Source organism: Aquarana catesbeiana, linkage group LG03, assembly GCF_042186555.1.
Source record: "Aquarana catesbeiana isolate 2022-GZ linkage group LG03, ASM4218655v1, whole genome shotgun sequence".
In the NCBI taxonomy this organism is placed as follows: Eukaryota; Metazoa; Chordata; class Amphibia; order Anura; family Ranidae; genus Aquarana; species Aquarana catesbeiana.
In genome coordinates this window covers 620419064-620438100 of record NC_133326.1, presented here as the reverse complement: position 1 = coordinate 620438100, position 19037 = coordinate 620419064, and the positions used below count along the sequence as shown (strand labels likewise).

General features: G+C 37.3%; 2 protein-coding genes across 2 annotated transcripts; both read left to right on the top strand.

The window, feature by feature from the left end:
• Positions 1-5553: 5553 nt before the first annotated feature.
• Positions 5554-7815, top strand: LOC141134678 (nodal homolog 2-A-like). The gene is made up of 3 exons (XM_073624121.1): positions 5554-5839; positions 6364-7085; positions 7663-7815. The coding sequence occupies exons 1-3, from the start codon at positions 5554-5556 to the stop codon at positions 7813-7815; spliced, it is 1161 nt and encodes a 386-aa protein (XP_073480222.1).
• An 8008-nt stretch (positions 7816-15823) lies between these two features.
• Positions 15824-18085, top strand: LOC141134677 (nodal homolog 2-A-like). Its single transcript, XM_073624120.1, has 3 exons — positions 15824-16109; positions 16633-17354; positions 17933-18085. Exons 1-3 carry the CDS (start codon positions 15824-15826, stop codon positions 18083-18085), a joined length of 1161 nt encoding a protein of 386 aa, XP_073480221.1.
• The last annotated feature ends 952 nt before the right edge of the window (positions 18086-19037 follow it).

Here is a 19037-nt window from a genome sequence, read left to right as displayed (position 1 = left end):
GTTTACAGTGCAGTCATTGTATGATTATTATCCATTAAAATATAATGAATAAAATACATCTGTTTCATTTTCTTTATTGTTTGATAGCACTAATTGAACAATGGGAATATGGAGCTGAAGCTTTCCAGTAGAGCCCCTAAAATGTTTTAGATAAGACTTGTGCAGAAAATGGTGGATTTTGACTTTAATACACAGACTTAAGTAGTCCTTGTATACAACTTAATGAAGTGCAGGCAAAAAAACATTTAGAATTAAACAAATATTTTAAATGCTTCGTTGCAGTGTTTTCTATTTCCAATGTTTTTTTGATTTGCATTGTTCTTGAACTTGCTGGAATGGCCTAGATCTTTTGGAGGAGAGAAAAGGGCTTTGAATCTGAATTGTACAAGCTTTACATTCAAAAGATTACATGCTGTATGATGCAACTGAATTAGAAAATAATATTGCTAAATTGCTGAAGTTAATCTTAGAGCTATGTAGTGCATACATATGCAAGATAAAACATGAATAATATTGATAGTAAGAATTAATTATAAAGAGCTTCAAGTATTGAATTGGATAGCCTTAGTATAAAATATATATTTATCATTTTGGACAGGGGTCAGCAACCTTTTTCCACTTAAGGGCCGGCATTCAATGTATGTGAATGCGTGGATGGTGGAGGGCCACATTCACCTGCTAATAAATGAAGATAATAATAATCCTAACATAGTAATAATACCAGTACAGGTTTACCTCACTTTAAGGTGCTTCACTAATAAAAAGCCAGTTGACTCTGAGGGATCATGTGGCTGTAGATTCAGATTTTACTGCCCCCTCCCCCATCCTGGTACCCAAGGGTGGCTGACACCAGCCCTGCCAGTCAGCATGGTCTGGAGATGGGGTTCCTGTCCCTAGGGAAAATGGGGTTCCTGCCCTTAGGGGAGATGGGGTCCCCATTACTAGAGGTGATGGGGTCCTGTCCCCAAGTGAGAAGGGGTCCCTGTCCCCAGGGGTGATGGAGTCCCTGTCCCCAAGTGAGAGGGGTCCCTTTCCCCAGGGGAAAAGGGGTCCCTGTCTCCAGGGGAGATGGGGTCCCTGTCCCTAGGGAAATGGGGTCCCCAGGGGGAGGGGTTCTCTGTTACTAGGGGAGATGGGAGCCCCATTACCAGGGTAATGGGGTCACATCCCCAGGAGAGAAGGGGTCCCTGTCCCCAGGGGAAAAGGGGACCCTGTCCCCAAGTGAGAGGAGTCCCTGTCCACAGGGTAGAAGGAGTTCCTGTCCCCAGGTGAGAAGGGGCCCCTGTCCCCAGGGGAGAAGATGTCCCTGTCCCCAGGGGTGATGGTGTCCCTGTCTCCTGCCCCCACTGTAGTGTCCTCTTACCCCCTGAACCCAACCCCACCCCACCCCACCCCATCCCCATACAAAAACACACTGTGTAGGTAGAACTCTCCTACCTTACACACATGTGCAGCAGAGCAGAGATCGGCATCACAGGTCTGGATTAGTGTGGGAACTGCTGAAGTTAACTTTTTACATTAACAGGCTAGTGATTGGTTGCTACGATCGCCTGGAAACCAATCACCTGCTGTTTAATGAAAAAAGTTAACTCCAGCGGTTCCTGCCCCATCCAGCCCTGTGATACCAGCCACTCGCTGCTGTCCAATGAAGAGGACAGTGGCAAAAATCTCCGTGGCCTGGGTGCCAGTGAATTACTCATGGCCCTGACGGGCTGGACATTAAATGGTGGTGGGCCGGGTGCGGCCCGTGGGTTGCTGACCCCTGCTTTAGGAGATACTTGGAAAGAAAAGTATTGTGCTTTGCCTAAAGTGCAGTGGTATTCATAGATTAAGTTTGATTTGTTAAAATGAGAATGTATGTTTTTATAATAACATGGGTTTGTCATTTTCTAGCTCACATACTTTTAAAGAAAATATTTAATATAAACTGGTGTTAACGTTACCTAATATCTGTAATTCCTCAACATTATTGTTATTATACAGTATATAAATAGCACCAACAGTTCACGCAGCGATTTACAAAATAAGGACAGACAGTACATATACAATTTAAAGCGGACATTCAGTAATTTTTTCAACTTTCCATGTATTAAATCTTCTGCCCTTGTTGTTTTAATGTTGGATAGTAAAAAAAAGATTCTGCCAATAAAATCCTTATACAGCCCACTTTCTGTTTCTTGTCTGGTAAAAAGCCTAGGCTTATGACATCATGAACAGCTCTCTCTCTAATTCTCGTGAGAGTTTGCCAGGAAGGGAGGGGGGATGAGTCATAGGAGGGCTAATGAGAGCTGTAGAGCTGGAGGTGTGCCTCTGTGTGTCTGTGTAAATCCAGGAAGTTAACAGGCAGCAGCTTTAGCTGCCCACAGTTAAAATGGTTGCAGCCAGACTCGGTGGAGGGAGATTTCTGCAGCATATTTGGCAAGTACAGAATCACAGTATATATGAAATAATATGCAAAGTGGTTGGAGGGAAGCTTCAGAATGGCAAAGATGTTTGTATTACAAATTATGTGAGCAGAGTGCAGTTCCTCTTGTATACAGAAGGAATCAGAGGGCCCTGAATAACAGAAGAAGTGCAAATTGTATTATTGACACTGGTAATATTTGATATTGGGATCATTAATATGAAAGGTGGGAGGTGTGAAGACTTGGATCCAGCAATAGGAAAAAAATAGGAGAACCCTTTAAACCTTTAAGATGGAACATGACATGTGAAAGTAATTGGCTATGGTGTTCATTGCAATAGGTCATAATCTTTTGGTATTTTCATATGTCCTAGACAGTTTTTTTTAAATTGTACATGCCATTGACAGATTTGGTATGAGGGGCATTACTCTTGTCTAGCTCCTACAGTTACATTTCACATAATACAAAATCAATAAAAAGTCAGGCAGAGTGGGAGCCCTTCATAAGGCCCACAGGAACTATGCATACCCGGGGACTTAACACAGAGATCTCACCAAAAGAGTTCCTGAAAGATCTAAGAAACTGTTAGATGGTTTAACACTTCAGCATCTTCCAAAAACCAAACGATCAATGAGGCCACCCTGTAATGTTGTAAGATAAATTTTTATTATTTAAAGTTAGTTTAGGTTGTACTACAAGGATACATTGGGCTTGATTTACCAAAGGCAAATAGGCTGTTCACTTTGCAAGGCAAGTGCACTGTGCAAATGAGCTTTCCCCAGAGCCTAATGATTAAATGTTTTTCATACAAGTTACTGTGATGCACGCCAACTGATAGGTTGGAATAGCCATTTTACAGATATTTGTAGGAACAGCTGTAAAAGAAATCAACATGATGTAAATAAAGTTATCAATTTAATGTTTGATGTGTTTCCATGCATGATTTGTAATCATATATGTACATGGGAGCAGCATTATTTGCTCATGGCATACGAAGACACTGTTTCCTGCTTTGCAGTGCTACACTATGGTTGTGCTTTACTGCTCCTTCTCACAATGGATGTCTATGAGTCAGCTGACTGACTAAAGATAATTTGTTTTGTTGATAGCCTTTCTAAATATCTATTGAGCAGTTATGCTGAGTGACTGAAACAGCTAATTTTGACGTAATAATAAAATATAGCAAACATCTAAAAATGTAAAAGTCACTCCAAATTTTAATTTGTAAAAGTCACTCCAAATTTTAAAGTGAACAAAGTTAACACAAAATATGTCCTCACTGAAAGTACTGTATACTTTCACTTTAACCCTGAAGTTTCACTGTTGGGTAGATTAGTTCTTTAATGTCAAACAAATATGTCCTTTAATCTAACCATAAAAGAAAATGAACATACTGATTTCATTTCATGTGTACTATGTGTTAAAGTAAAGTGTTAAATGTTGATGTTTTGACATAATTGATTGTTGTGCATGCAATGACTGTCTACAACAACAGCAGATCAAAGCAACATTCAAAGATTAAGTATCTGCTATATCTATATGTAGGTTTGCCTTAATTATTTATAACATTAAATGTATAATCGTAAAAGTACACATAGTTTATAAAATGAATGATTACACTTTAAATGTCTTTTAAACACTTTTTATATTGATAGAAACTGTTGAATCAAATTCCATATTATAAAACAATTTTAGAATTGCATACATTTATATATATATTATTTTGCAATGTTATATAAAGCCCTATAATATTCCATAAAGCAGGTTTGCCAAAAGTATCAAACTAATATGTCAAATGATAAAGTAATTATATGGGTCATGTATTGATGCTTTGCATATACATAGGCTTTTCATATTGCATACTAGTCTACAAATAAACTATTAGAGCTAATAAATAGTTCATTGTAATTATTTATGATGTCTCAAATGGTTATTCTTCTTTACAAATTGAGTCTATATGATAGTATACTGGTTATTATAACCATATGTGAATAATTTCTATCACTGAAATTGTTATTAAGTTAATCATTAGAATTTGTGGCAGGGGATTTTTTTGTACCCTGCTATTTCAATTCATAAAGAAAATGTGGATTTTCATGATATTTAATTGCAGTTTAATATTTGTAGATCATGCAAAAAAAAAAAACATATACAGTATAGTTTATAGTTTAAATAGTTTATAGTTAAAATCTCAAAATGCTATCATGTGGTCAATTAGGCGAGCACATGTCAGTCAATATAAGCCAAATGATAAATTGGCAATATGTTTCAAACATCGAGTTGTTTATGGTATATGATAAATAAGTGATTATTGTTAGTATTGTATGTACTGTATATATCAAAAAACAAACATATAAATTAAAATAGAATAAGAAAATTCTTAGTAAACATTACCTGGTAGCATTAGGTCCCCAATTATATACTTATAATCAATAGCCATTATTTATTATTATATCTGAATGTAAAAAAAAATATTTAAATGTGATATATGGGTAGTATGCTTTAAATAACCTAACATACTTCAGGATACTATGCTTAAAAGCAATGTCTTACATACTCAAAATTAAAATGCTACCAAACATACACTTGTCCCCGTCACTTAAAGAAAACAGAATATAATATAGTATAATACAATATAATACTTTTCTTCTGTTACTCAAAACAAATAATAATATACAATAATTACAATCCATTACAATAATTTGCTGTTATTTCTATAATTGGAATTAAATTGTTCACTAAAGGCAAAAATATTTCAGAAATATATTTTGTGTAAATGTAAACGTGTATAAATATATTACTGACAAAGTTTCAGTTTCTACATTAAAATAATATAATAGTTTCTGTTCACTTGATACTGTCAAAAGATATTCATACCTCATTTAAATAATGCATATTTAGCTCATAGGATTTTGAGCATGTGTTACTAACATGAAAGGATGACTTTATAACTGACAGTTACCTTGATAGTCTTTGATGTTGAGGTCAATGACATCAAAGGTCACAGGTGTGAACATGGGACCTATTCATCCAACCATATAAAAAAAATGAAGGAATCATAAGGACTTCACTTCAGGCTTGCAGATCTTCTGATGAACATCTCCTAAACATTACAAGTCAAGAGAGGGTACAGGAAATCTGAGAAGAAATGACCTGGATGAATGTCATTCTCTACCTCACAACCATCTCCATGGTCCAGGGATTGCCAGCCTTTATGCAAGAAAACCAAAAAAGAATTCCTCTTCAACAATCTAACCATGGATTAAGAACTTCAAGCAGTCTTGATGGACAGGCATACTCTCCAAATAAGAAGTACTCACCATTTATGATGCAGCTCTATCAGAGCCTCATTATGGGGAATGACACAGGTCTGTCCAGCCTGGAGCATTCCATCCTTCAAGATTCAGATACTGTCCTAAGACTTACTGCCAAAGGTAAATACGGAACTCTATATTTTCCCATATAACAATGTAACATGCTGCTTTATTTATTACCTAAATGTAATGATAATTTTATTATTGATGGGCTAGATTATCTTCCACAGAGAAGGGCAAGAACACTTTTTGTGTCAGGCATTTTAATTAAGGGCAATTTATTTCTTATAGCTGATTCTCTAACAGTGATAAAACTAACTTAAAAGTATGTGCTTTTGTAGTTTTAGTCTTCCCTTTAACACTCCTGACATGCCTCATATATGACAGATTTGCCTTAGCAGTTTCACATACATCGCCTACTGCCTAAAGATTTATTTTAAATAGTAAACATAATTTTAAAGAATATTGCTTTATATAACAATATTTTTTTTTATATATGTATTATTTATTTATTTAATACTATTTATTTATTTATATATTTATTAATATATTTTAACCATAGATTCATATATTGTAAAAACGAAGTATGTCTTTTTATAATTAGATTGATTTTTATGTCATGTTTTTTGTTCTTTCTTCCCCAGGATGCACCAAGATGGACAATCATCGATCACTCTACTTTGACATGTCCTCTCTCTCAAGCAGTAATGAGATTCAATTGGCAGAGTTTAGGATTCAACTTTCTCCTACAGAGAAAACACAAGATATGATACTGCATATTTACCACAGCGAACAAGGTTCCAAGAGATTGCTTCTGCAGTCTTTTCACATTGATTCCTCTGTAACAATGGGTGACTCCTGGAAAGTGTTTACCCTCACTAAAATTTTGAATGCTTATCTCAACCTTCGTCAAACTTCATATTATGATGATATCATGGGGGGTGGAACCTCATCTCAGAAGGATCATGAGAACGGTTGCACAGACATATCTACTGACAGAGTTTTATTGATAGTGTTCACAAAGGACAACCCTTCTGCTAAAGTCAATGGATATCCCAACCTCATCCAAACAGTGGAGTCTTCTAAATATGTGATGTCACCAGAAGTCAAAAGTGAACAAGGTATCAAAAGGCACAGGAAGAACAGAAATACAAAAGACAGCATCATAATGAACCACTTTCCATCCAGAACCGTGGAGGATGGAAAACCCTTGTGTCAAAGGGTTGATATGATGGTGGACTTTGAGAAGTTCGGGTGGGGAAATCTGATTATCCACCCGAAGAATTTCAATGCCTACAGATGTGAAGGAGCCTGCCCCATTCCCCTAAGTGAGCCCTTCAAACCAACCAACCATGCTTACATTATGGTAAGTGTCATTTTTTTTTACTGATAATTGTCTTTGCCTTTTCAAGTATTCTTTAATATTTGGTGCTATTCAGTATTTCGTAATAATGGGTGCCATTAGACGGACAGCATTGGAGGAATATTACATATTGCATGTAACTTTTATTATGGGTTTATAGGTCTTTATGGATCCTTAGAGGAGTGTCAACTAGCCTGACTCCTTAGGGCAGGCATGTCAAACTCAAAAATGTGGAGTCCAAATCTGGATAAACTCTATAAAGGGCAGCATTTTATGGAATTTCTCTTACAGTTATGTTTAGGCATCAGCATGGCAATTAAAAAGCCTTGTTTTTTTAATGTAATTCACCTTACAGTAAACCAATGCTATGTTCAATTGTAATCCTCATATTGGCTGAGGGCCATAAGAAAGATGTAGATGAGATGCATGAAGCCCAACCAGTTTGACATGTCTAATTTAGAGGAATGTTAGATGTATCAATTGTATATTGCTGTGCTAAATATGTGGATTGTTTGATGTGTGCATCATCATTTTCTGGTAGATTTGTAAACTAACAAATATCTATTTTTTTGTTTTACAGAGTTTGCTGAAGCTATTCAATTCAGATAAAGTTGAATGTGCCTCCTGTGCCCCAGTGAAAATGAGACCTTTGTCTATGCTGATGAATGACAATGGAGATGTGGTAATGAAACACCACGAAGATATGATTGTAGAAGAATGTGGATGTCATTGAGGAACTGCTAAAACATATGTCACAAGTATTGAAAAGATGCAAAGTAAGCAGTGACTTTAAAGGAATAATGGCACTTTGCAGTGTCTGGTGAAAGGCCTGCTGAACTCTCTGCTTTAAGTTAAAAAGAGTTCAAAAGCTAAAAACTGGAGCCAGAGGAAGAAAAGAAACTTCCATTGCTGGCCTACATTATTGCCATGAACTGGAGATAAAACCTGGTTTATAAAGGGCAAATACTTTTTTTAAATATTTATATTTTTTTATTGCCTAAAATGTATTTTGTAGTTTACAGTGCAGTCATTGTATGATTATTATCCATTAAAATATAATGAATAAAATACATCTGTTTCATTTTCTTTATTGTTTGATAGCACTAATTGAACAATGGGAATATGGAGCTGAAGCTTTCCAGTAGAGCCCCTAAAATGTTTTAGATAAGACTTGTGCAGAAAATGGTGGATTTTGACTTTAATACACAGACTTAAGTAGTCCTTGTATACAACTTAATGAAGTGCAGGCAAAAAAAACATTTAGAATTAAACAAATATTTTAAATGCTTCGTTGCAGTGTTTTCCATTTCCAATGTTTTTTTGATTTGCATTGTTCTTGAACTTGCTGGAATGGCCTAGATCTTTTGGAGGAGAGAAAAGGGCTTTGAATCTGAATTGTACAAGCTTTACATTCAAAAGATTAGATGCTGTATGATGCAACTGAATTAGAAAATAATATTGCTAAATTGCTGAAGTTAATCTTAGAGCTATGTAGTGCATACATATGCAAGATAAAACATGAATAATATTGATAGTATGAATTAATTATAAAGAGATTCAAGTATTGAATTGGATAGCCTTAGTATAATATATATATTCATCCTTTTGGACAGGGGTCAGCAACCTTTTTCCACTTAAGGGCCGGCATTCAATGTATGTGAATGCGTGGATGGTGGAGGGCCACATTCACCTGCTAATAAATGAAGATAATAATAATCCTAACATAGTAATAATACCAGTACAGGTTTACCTCACTTTAAGGTGCTTCACTAATAAAAAGCAAGTTGACTCTGAGGGATCATGTGGCTGGGGATTCAGATTTTACTGCCCCCTCCCCCATCCTGGTACCCAAGGGTGGCTGACACCAGCCCTGCCAGTCAGCATGGTCTGGAGATGGGGTTCCTGTCCCTAGGGAAAATGGGGTTCCTGCCCTTAGGGGAGATGGGGTCCCCATTACTAGAGGAGATAGGTCCCCATCCCCAGGGGTGATGGGGTCCTGTCCCCAAGTGAGAAGGGGTCCCTGTCCCCAGGGGTGATGGAGTCCCTGTCCCCAAGTGAGAGGGGTCCCTTTCCTAAGGGGAAAAGGGGTCCCTGTCTCCAGGGGAGATGGGGTCCCTGTCCCTAGGGAAATGGGGTCCCCAGGGGGAGGGGTTCTCTGTTACTAGGGGAGATGGGGGCCCCATTACCAGGGTAATGGGGTCACATCCCCAGGAGAGAAGGGGTCCCTGTCCCCAGGGGAGAAGGGGACTCTGTCCCCAAGTAAGAGGAGTCCCTGTCCACAGGGTAGAAGGAGTTCCTGTCCCCAGGTGAGAAGGGGCCCCTGTCCCCAGGGGAGAAGATGTCCCTGTCCCCAGGGGTGATGGTGTCCCTGTCTCCTGCCCCCACTGTAGTGTCCTCTTACCCCCTGCACCCAACCCCACCCCACCCAATCCCCATACAAAAACACACTGTGTAGGTAGAACTCTCCTACCTTACACACATGTGCAGCAGAGCAGAGATCGGCATCACAGGTCTGGATTAGTGTGGTAACTGCTGAAGTTAACTTTTTACATTAACAGGCTAGTGATTGGTTGCTACGATCGCCTGGAAACCAATCACCTGCTGTTTAACGAAAAAAGTTAACTCCAGTGGTTCCTGCCCCATCCAGCCCTGTGATACCAGCCACTCGCTGCTGTCCAATGAAGAGGACAGTGGCAAAAATCTCCGTAGCCTGGGTGCCAGTGAATTACTCATGGCCCTGACGGGCTGGACATTAAATGGTGGTGGGCCGGGTGCGGCCCATGGGTTGCTGACCCCTGCTTAAGGAGATACTTGGAAAGAAAAGTATTGTGCTTTGCCTAAAGTGCAGTGGTATTCATAGATTAAGTTTGATTTGTTAAAATGAGAATGTATGTTTTTATAATAACATGGGTTTGTCATTTTCTAGCTCACATACTTTTAAAGAAAATATTTAATATAAACTGGTGTTAACGTTACCTAATATCTGTAATTCCTCAACATTATTGTTATTATACAGTATATAAATAGCACCAACAGTTCACGCAGCGATTTACAAAATAAGGACAGACAGTACATATACAATTTAAAGCGGACATTCAGTAATTTTTTCAACTTTCCATGTATTAAATCTTCTGCCCTTGTTGTTTTAATGTTGGATAGTAAAAAAAAGATTCTGCCAGTAAAATCCTTATACAGCCCACTTCCTGTTTCTTGTCTGGTAAAAAGCCTAGGCTTATGACATCATGAACAGCTCTCTCTCTAACTCTCGTGAGAGTTTGCCAGGAAGGGAGGGGGGATGAGTCATAGGAGGGCTAATGAGAGCTGTAGAGCTGAAGGTGTGCCTCTGTGTGTCTGTGTAAATCCAGAAAGTTAACAGGCAGCAGCTTTAGCTGCCCACAGTTAAAATGGTTGCAGCCAGACTCGGTGGAGGGAGATTTCTGCAGCATATTTGGCAAGTACAGAATCACAGTATATATGAAATAATATGCAAAGTGGTTGGAGGGAAGCTTCAGAATGGCAAAGATGTTTGTATTACAAATTATGTGAGCAGAGTGCAGTTCCCCTTGTATACAGAAGGAATCAGAGGGCCCTGAATAACAGAAGAAGTGCAAATTGTATTATTGACACTGGTAATATTTGATATTGGGATCATTAATATGAAAGGTGGGAGGTGTGAAGACTTGGATCCAGCAATAGGAAAAAAATAGGAGAACCCTTTAAACCTTTAAGATGGAACATGACATGTGAAAGTAATTGGCTATGGTGTTCATTGCAATAGGTCATAATCTTTTGGTATTTTCATATGTCCTAGACAGTTTTTTTTAAATTGTACATGCCATTGACAGATTTGGTATGAGGGGCATTACTCTTGTCTAGCTCCTACAGTTACATTTCACATAATACAAAATCAATAAAAAGTCAGGCAGAGTGGGAGCCCTTCATAAGGCCCACAGGAACTATGCATACCCGGGGACTTAACACAGAGATCTCACCAAAAGAGTTCCTGAAAGATCTAAGAAACTGTTAGATGGTTTAACACTTCAGCATCTTCCAAAAACCAAACGATCAATGAGGCCACCCTGTAATGTTGTAAGATAAATTTTTATTATTTAACCCCCCTGGCGGTATTCCCGAGTCTGGCTCGGGTTGGATTTTTCATACCAAAAGCGGTAACCCCGAGCCAGACTCGGGCTTGCATCGCAGGATCCAGGAAGAGCATACTTACCTTGTCCCCTGGTTCCTGCGATGTCTCCCCGCTGTGATCGGCGAGCCGCTGTGTCTCGCTCGATTCACAGTGCCGAGCTCCGTTCCCTGCGAGCGTTGCGACGCACGGGGACGGAGTTCGGCGGTAAATTCAAAAGTGAAACACACAGTATAGATACAGCATACTGTAATCTTACAGATTACAGTACTGTATCAAATAACTACACATCCCCTTTGTCCCTAGTGGTCTGCCCAGTGTCCTGCATGCAGTTTTATATATATAAAACTGTTCTTTCTGCCAGGAAACTGGAGATTGTCCATAGCAACCAAAACTGTCTCTTTACATCAAAAGTGGTTTTAGACCAGCTAGAAAAAAGCGATAATAAATTAGAATCACTCGCAGAATTGAGCGATAGTGATTTGTGAGGAGATCCGTCATCAAACACTAAAAGTAACAAAAGCTAAAATTCTGCAACTGAGCAAATTTCAGTGTTTTTGATTTGATTACATTATTGAATAATTTTTATTATTATTATATTATTATTTGTTATAATTATTTATAGTTATTTATTATATTATAATTTTTTATTTCGTTTTTCAAACTTTATCATACCCGGGATGTCTACTAGACTCTTGTTTGGACAGATTCAAGTGAACTATTCCTAAGAATTACAGGCCTACAATATAAAACGCCAAATTTCTGTGCAAAATAATTGTACCGCTTTCAGCACCTAAAATCAGAAATAATCATACCGCCAGGGAGGTTAAAGTTAGTTTAGGTTGTACTACAAGGATACATTGGGCTTGATTTACCAAAGGCAAATAGGCTGTTCACTTTGCAAGGCAAGTGCACTGTGCAAATGAGCTTTCCCCAGAGCCTAATGATTAAATGTTTTTCATACAAGTTACTGTGATGCACGCCAACTGATAGGTTGGAATAGCCATTTTACAGATATTTGTAGGAACAGCTGTAAAAGAAATCAACATGATGTAAATAAAGTTATCAATTTAATGTTTGATGTGTTTCCATGCATGATTTGTAATCATATATGTACATAGGAGCAGCATTATTTGCTCATGGCATACGAAGACTCTGTTTCCTGCTTTGCAGTGCTACACTATGGTTGTGCTTTACTGCTCCTTCTCACAATGGATGTCTATGAGTCAGCTGACTGACTAAAGATAATTTGTTTTGTTGATAGCCTTTCTAAATATCTATTGAGCAGTTATGCTGAGTGACTGAAACAGCTAATTTTGACGTAATAATAAAATATAGCAAACATCTAAAAATGTAAAAGTCACTCCAAATTTTAATTTGTAAAAGTCACTCCAAATTTTAAAGTGAACAAAGTTAACACAAAATATGTCCTCACTGAAAGTACTGTATACTTTCACTTTAACCCTGAAGTTTCACTGTTGGGTAGATTAGTTCTTTAATGTCAAACAAATATGTCCTTTAATCTAACCATAAAAGAAAATGAACATACTGATTTCATTTCATGTGTACTATGTGTTAAAGTAAAGTGTTAAATGTTGATGTTTTGACATAATTGATTGTTGTGCATGCAATGACTGTCTACAACAACAGCAGATCAAAGCAACATTCAAAGATTAAGTATCTGCTATATCTATATGTAGGTTTGCCTTAATTATTTATAACATTAAATGTATAATCGTAAAAGTATACATAGTTTATAAAATGAATGATTACACTTTAAATGTCTTTTAAACACTTTTTATATTGATAGAAACTGTTGAATCAAATTCCATATTATAAAACAATTTTAGAATTGCATACATTTATATATATATTATTTTGCAATGTTATATAAAGCCCTATAATATTCCATAAAGCAGGTTTGCCAAAAGTATCAAACTAATATGTCAAATGATAAAGTAATTATATGGGTCATGTATTGATGCTTTGCATATACATAGGCTTTTCATATTGCATACTAGTCTACAAATAAACTATTAGAGCTAATAAATAGTTCATTGTAATTATTTATGATGTCTCAAATGGTTATTCTTCTTTACAAATTGAGTCTATGGGATAGTATACTGGTTATTCTAACCATATGTGAATAATTTCTATCACTGAAATTGTTATTAAGTTAATCAATAGAATTTGTGGCAGGGGATTTTTTTGTACCCTGCTATTTCAATTCATAAAGAAAATGTGGATTTTCATGATATTTAATTGCAGTTTAATATTTGTAGATCATGCAAAAAAAAAACATATACAGTATAGTTTATAGTTTAAATAGTTTATAGTTAAAATCTCAAAATGCTATCATGTGGTCAATTAGGAGAGCACATGTCAGTCAATATAAGCCAAATGATAAATTGGCAATATGTTTCAAACATTGAGTTGTTTATGGTATATGATAAATAAGTGATTATTGTTAGTATTGTATGTACTGTATATATCAAAAAACAAACATATAAATTAAAATAGAATAAGAAAATTCTTAGTAAACATTACCTGGTAGCATTAGGTCCCCAATTATATACTTATATTCAATAGCCATTATTTATTATTATATCTGAATGTAAAAAAAAATATTTAAATGTGATATATGGGTAGTATGCTTTAACCACTTCAATACCAGGCACTTAGACACCTTCCCGCCCAGACCAATTTTCAGCTTTCAGCGCTGTCGCAATTTGAATGACAATTGCGCGGTCATGCTACACTGTACCCAAACAAATTTTTTATCATTTTGTTCCCACAAATAGAGCTTTCTTTTGGTGGTATTTGATCACCTCTGCGGTTTTTATTTTTTGCGCAACAAATAAAAAAAGACCGAAAATTTTGAAAAAAAACAAGTTTTTCTTTGTTTCTGTTAAAATTTTTTTGTAAATAAGTACGTTTTCTTCTTCAACGACGGGCACTGATATGACTGCACTGACGGGCACTGACTGGCACTGATACGGCGGCACTGATGGGCACTGATGAGGTGGCACCAATGAGGTGGCACTGATGAGGTGGCACTGACGGGCACTGATGATGGGCACTGATAGGCGGCACTGATGGGCACTGATAGGCGGCACTGATGGGCACTGATAGGTGGCACTGGTAAGCGGCACTGATGGGCACTCATAGGTGGCACAGATGGGCACTTATAGGCGGCACTGATGGGCACTCATAGGTGGCATTGATGGGCACTCATAGGTGGCATTGATGGTTACTTATGGGTGGCACTGATAGTTGGCACAGATGGGCATGGATGGGCACTGATAGATGGGCACTGATGGGCACGGATGGGCACTGACAGGTGGCATGAATGGACACTGATGGGTGGCACTGACCGCACTGGTTGTTTGCAGTGATGCCCCTAAGGGTGGCATTGTTGGGCATCACTGCAACATAATGGTGCCAATCAGTGCCCATTTGTGGGCACTGATTGGCACTGACTGGGCACACTGGGCACATGTGGATGGCCATGGGGTACATACCTGGCCATCCACATGTTGCCCCTTCCCTGGTGGTCCTAGTGGTGATCCCTGGTGGTCCAGTGTGGTGATCTGAGGGGGGGCTGCGCTGATAAACAATCAGCACAGACCCTCCCTGCCAGGAGAACCGCCGATCGGCTCTCCTCTAATCGCGTCTGTCAGACGCGAGTGAGGAAGAGCCGATCAACGGCTCTTCCTATTGACAGCGTGATCAGCCGTGATTGGACACGGCTGATCACGTGGTAAAGAGCCTCCGCCGGAGGCTTTTTACCAAGATCAGTGTAGCGGTGTGTCAGACTGACACACCGCTCCACCGATCGCCGCGATGCGCGCCCCCGGGGGCGCGCTGCGGCATGTTATCCTGCTGGACGTCATATGACGTCCAGTCAGGATAACACAACCACTTCCCGGACGTCAATCCGCTATAGGGCGGGCGGGAACTGGTTAAATAACCTAACATACTTCAGGATACTATGCTTAAAAGCAATGTTTTACATACTCAAAATTAAAATGCTACCAAACATACACTTGTCCCCGTCACTTAAAGAAAACAGAATATAATATAGTATAATACAATATAATACTTTTCTTCTGTTACTCAAAACAAATAATAATATACAATAATTACAATCCATTACAATAATTTGCTGTTATTTCTATGATTGGAATTATATTGTTCACTAAAGGCAAAAATATTTCAGAAATATATTTTGTGTAAATGTAAACGTGTATAAATATATTACTGACAAAGTTTCAGTTTCTACATTAAAATAATATAATAGTTTCTGTTCACTTGATACTGTCAAAAGATTTTCATACCTCATTTAAATAATGCATATTTAGCTCATAGGATTTTGAGCATGTGTTACTAACATGAAAGGATAACTGACAGTTACCTTGATAGTCTTTGATGTTGAGGTCAATGACATCAAAGGTCACAGGTGTGAACATGGGACCTATTCATCCAACCATATAAAAAAAATGAAGGAATCATAAGGACTTCACTTCAGGCTTGCAGATCTTCTGATGAACATCTCCTAAACATTACAAGTCAAGAGAGGGTACAGGAAATCTGAGAAGAAATGACCTGGATGAATGTCATTCTCTACCTCACAACCATCTCCATGGTCCAGGGATTGCCAGCCTTTATGCAAGAAAACCAAAAAAGAATTCCTCTTCAACAATCTAACCATGGATTAAGAACTTCAAGCAGTCTTGATGGACAGGCATACTCTCCAAATAAGAAGTACTCACCATTTATGATGCAGCTCTATCAGAGCCTCATTATGGGGAATGACACAGGTCTGTCCAGCCTGGAGCATTCCATCCTTCAAGATTCAGATACTGTCCTAAGACTTACTGCCAAAGGTAAATACGGAACTCTATATTTTCCCATATAACAATGTAACATGCTGCTTTATTTATTACCTAAATGTAATGATAATTTTATTATTGATGGGCTAGATTATCTTCCACAGAGAAGGGCAAGAACACTTTTTGTGTCAGGCATTTTAATTAAGGGCAATTTATTTCTTATAGCCGATTCTCTAACAGTGATAAAACTAACTTAAAAGTATGTGCTTTTGTAGTTTTAGTCTTCCCTTTAACACTCCTGACATGCCTCATATATGACAGATTTGCCTTAGCAGTTTCACATACATCGCCTACTGCCTAAAGATTTATTTTAAATAGTAAACATCATTTTAAAGAATATTGCTTTATATAACAATATTTTTTTTATATATGTATTATTTATTTATTTAATACTATTTATTTATTTATATATTTATTAATATATTTTAACCATAGATTCATATATTGTAAAAACGAAGTATGTCTTTTTATAATTAGATTGATTTTTATGTCATGTTTTTTGTTCTTTCTTCCCCAGGATGCACCAAGATGGACAATCATCGATCACTCTACTTTGACATGTCCTCTCTCTCAAGCAGTAATGAGATTCAATTGGCAGAGTTTAGGATTCAACTTTCTCCTACAGAGAAAACACAAGATATGATACTGCATATTTACCACAGCGAACAAGGTTCCAAGAGATTGCTTCTGCAGTCTTTTCACATTGATTCCTCTGTAACAATGGGTGACTCCTGGAAAGTGTTTACCCTCACTAAAATTTTGAATGCTTATCTCAACCTTCGTCAAACTTCATATTATGATGATATCATGGGGGGTGGAACCTCATCTCAGAAGGATCATGAGAACGGTTGCACAGACATATCTACTGACAGAGTTTTATTGATAGTGTTCACAAAGGACAACCCTTCTGCTAAAGTCAATGGATATCCCAACCTCATCCAAACAGTGGAGTCTTCTAAATATGTGATGTCACCAGAAGTCAAAAGTGAACAAGGTATCAAAAGGCACAGGAAGAACAGAAATACAAAAGACAGCATCATAATGAACCACTTTCCATCCAGAACCGTGGAGGATGGAAAACCCTTGTGTCAAAGGGTTGATATGATGGTGGACTTTGAGAAGTTCGGGTGGGGAAATCTGATTATCCACCCAAAGAATTTCAATGCCTACAGATGTGAAGGAGCCTGCCCCATTCCCCTAAGTGAGCCCTTCAAACCAACCAACCATGCTTACATTATGGTAAGTGTCATTTTTTTTTACTGATAATTGTCCTTGCCTTTTTCAAGTATTCTTTAATATTTGGTGCTATTCAGTATTTCGTAATAATGGGTGCCATTAGACGGACAGCATTGGAGGAATATTGCATATTGCATGTAACTTTTATTATGGGTTTATAGGTCTTTATGGATCCTTAGAGGAGTGTCAACTAGCCTGACTCCTTAGGGCAGGCATGTCAAACTCAAAAATGCGGAGTCCAAATCTGGATAAACTCTATAAAGGGCAGCATTTTATGGAATTTCTCTTACAGTTATGTTTAGGCATCAGCATGGCAATTAAAAAGCCTTGTTTTTTTAATGTAATTCACCTTACAGTAAACCAATGCTATGTTCAATTGTAATCCTCATATTGGCTGAGGGCCATAAGAAAGATGTAGATGAGATGCATGAAGCCCAACCAGTTTGACATGTCTAATTTAGAGGAATGTTAGATGTATCAATTGTATATTGCTGTGCTAAATATGTGGATTGTTTGATGTGTGCATCATCATTTTCTGGTAGATTTGTAAACTAACAAATATCTATTTTTTTGTTTTACAGAGTTTGCTGAAGCTATTCAATTCAGATAAAGTTGAATGTGCCTCCTGTGCCCCAGTGAAAATGAGACCTTTGTCTATGCTGATGAATGACAATGGAGATGTGGTAATGAAACACCACGAAGATATGATTGTAGAAGAATGTGGATGTCATTGAGGAACTGCTAAAACATATGTCACAAGTATTGAAAAGATGCAAAGTAAGCAGTGACTTTAAAGGAATAATGGCACTTTGCAGTGTCTGGTGAAAGGCCTGCTGAACTCTCTGCTTTAAGTTAAAAAGAGTTCAAAAGCTAAAAACTGGAGCCAGAGGAAGAAAAGAAACTTCCATTGCTGGCCTACATTATTGCCATGAACTGGAGATAAAACCTGGTTTATAAAGGGCAAATACTTTTTTTAAATATTTATATTTTTTATTGCCTAAAATGTATTTTGTAGTTTACAGTGCAGTCATTGTATGATTATTATCCATTAAAATATAATGAATAAAATACATCTGTTTCATTTTCTTTATTGTTTGATAGCACTAATTGAACAATGGGAATATGGAGCTGAAGCTTTCCAGTAGAGCCCCTAAAATGTTTTAGATAAGACTTGTGCAGAAAATGGTGGATTTTGACTTTAATACACAGACTTAAGTAGTCCTTGTAAACAACTTAATGAAGTGCAGGCAAAAAAACATTTAGAATTAAACAAATATTTTAAATGCTTCGTTGCAGTGTTTTCCATTTCCAATGTTTTTTTGATTTGCATTGTTCTTGAACTTGCTGGAATGGCCTAGATCTTTTGGAGGAGAGAAAAGGGCTTTGAATCTGAATTGTACAAGCTTTACATTCAAAAGATTAGATGCTGTATGATGCAACTGAATTAGAAAATAATATTGCTAAATTGCTGAAGTTAATCTTAGAGCTATGTAGTGCATACATATGCAAGATAAAACATGAATAATATTGATAGTAAGAATTAATTATAAAGCGCTTCAAGTATTGAATTGGATAGCCTTAGTATAATATATATATTCATCCTTTTGGACAGGGGTCAGCAACCTTTTTCCACTTAAGGGCCGGCATTCAATGTATGTGAATGCGTGGATGGTGGAGGGCCACATT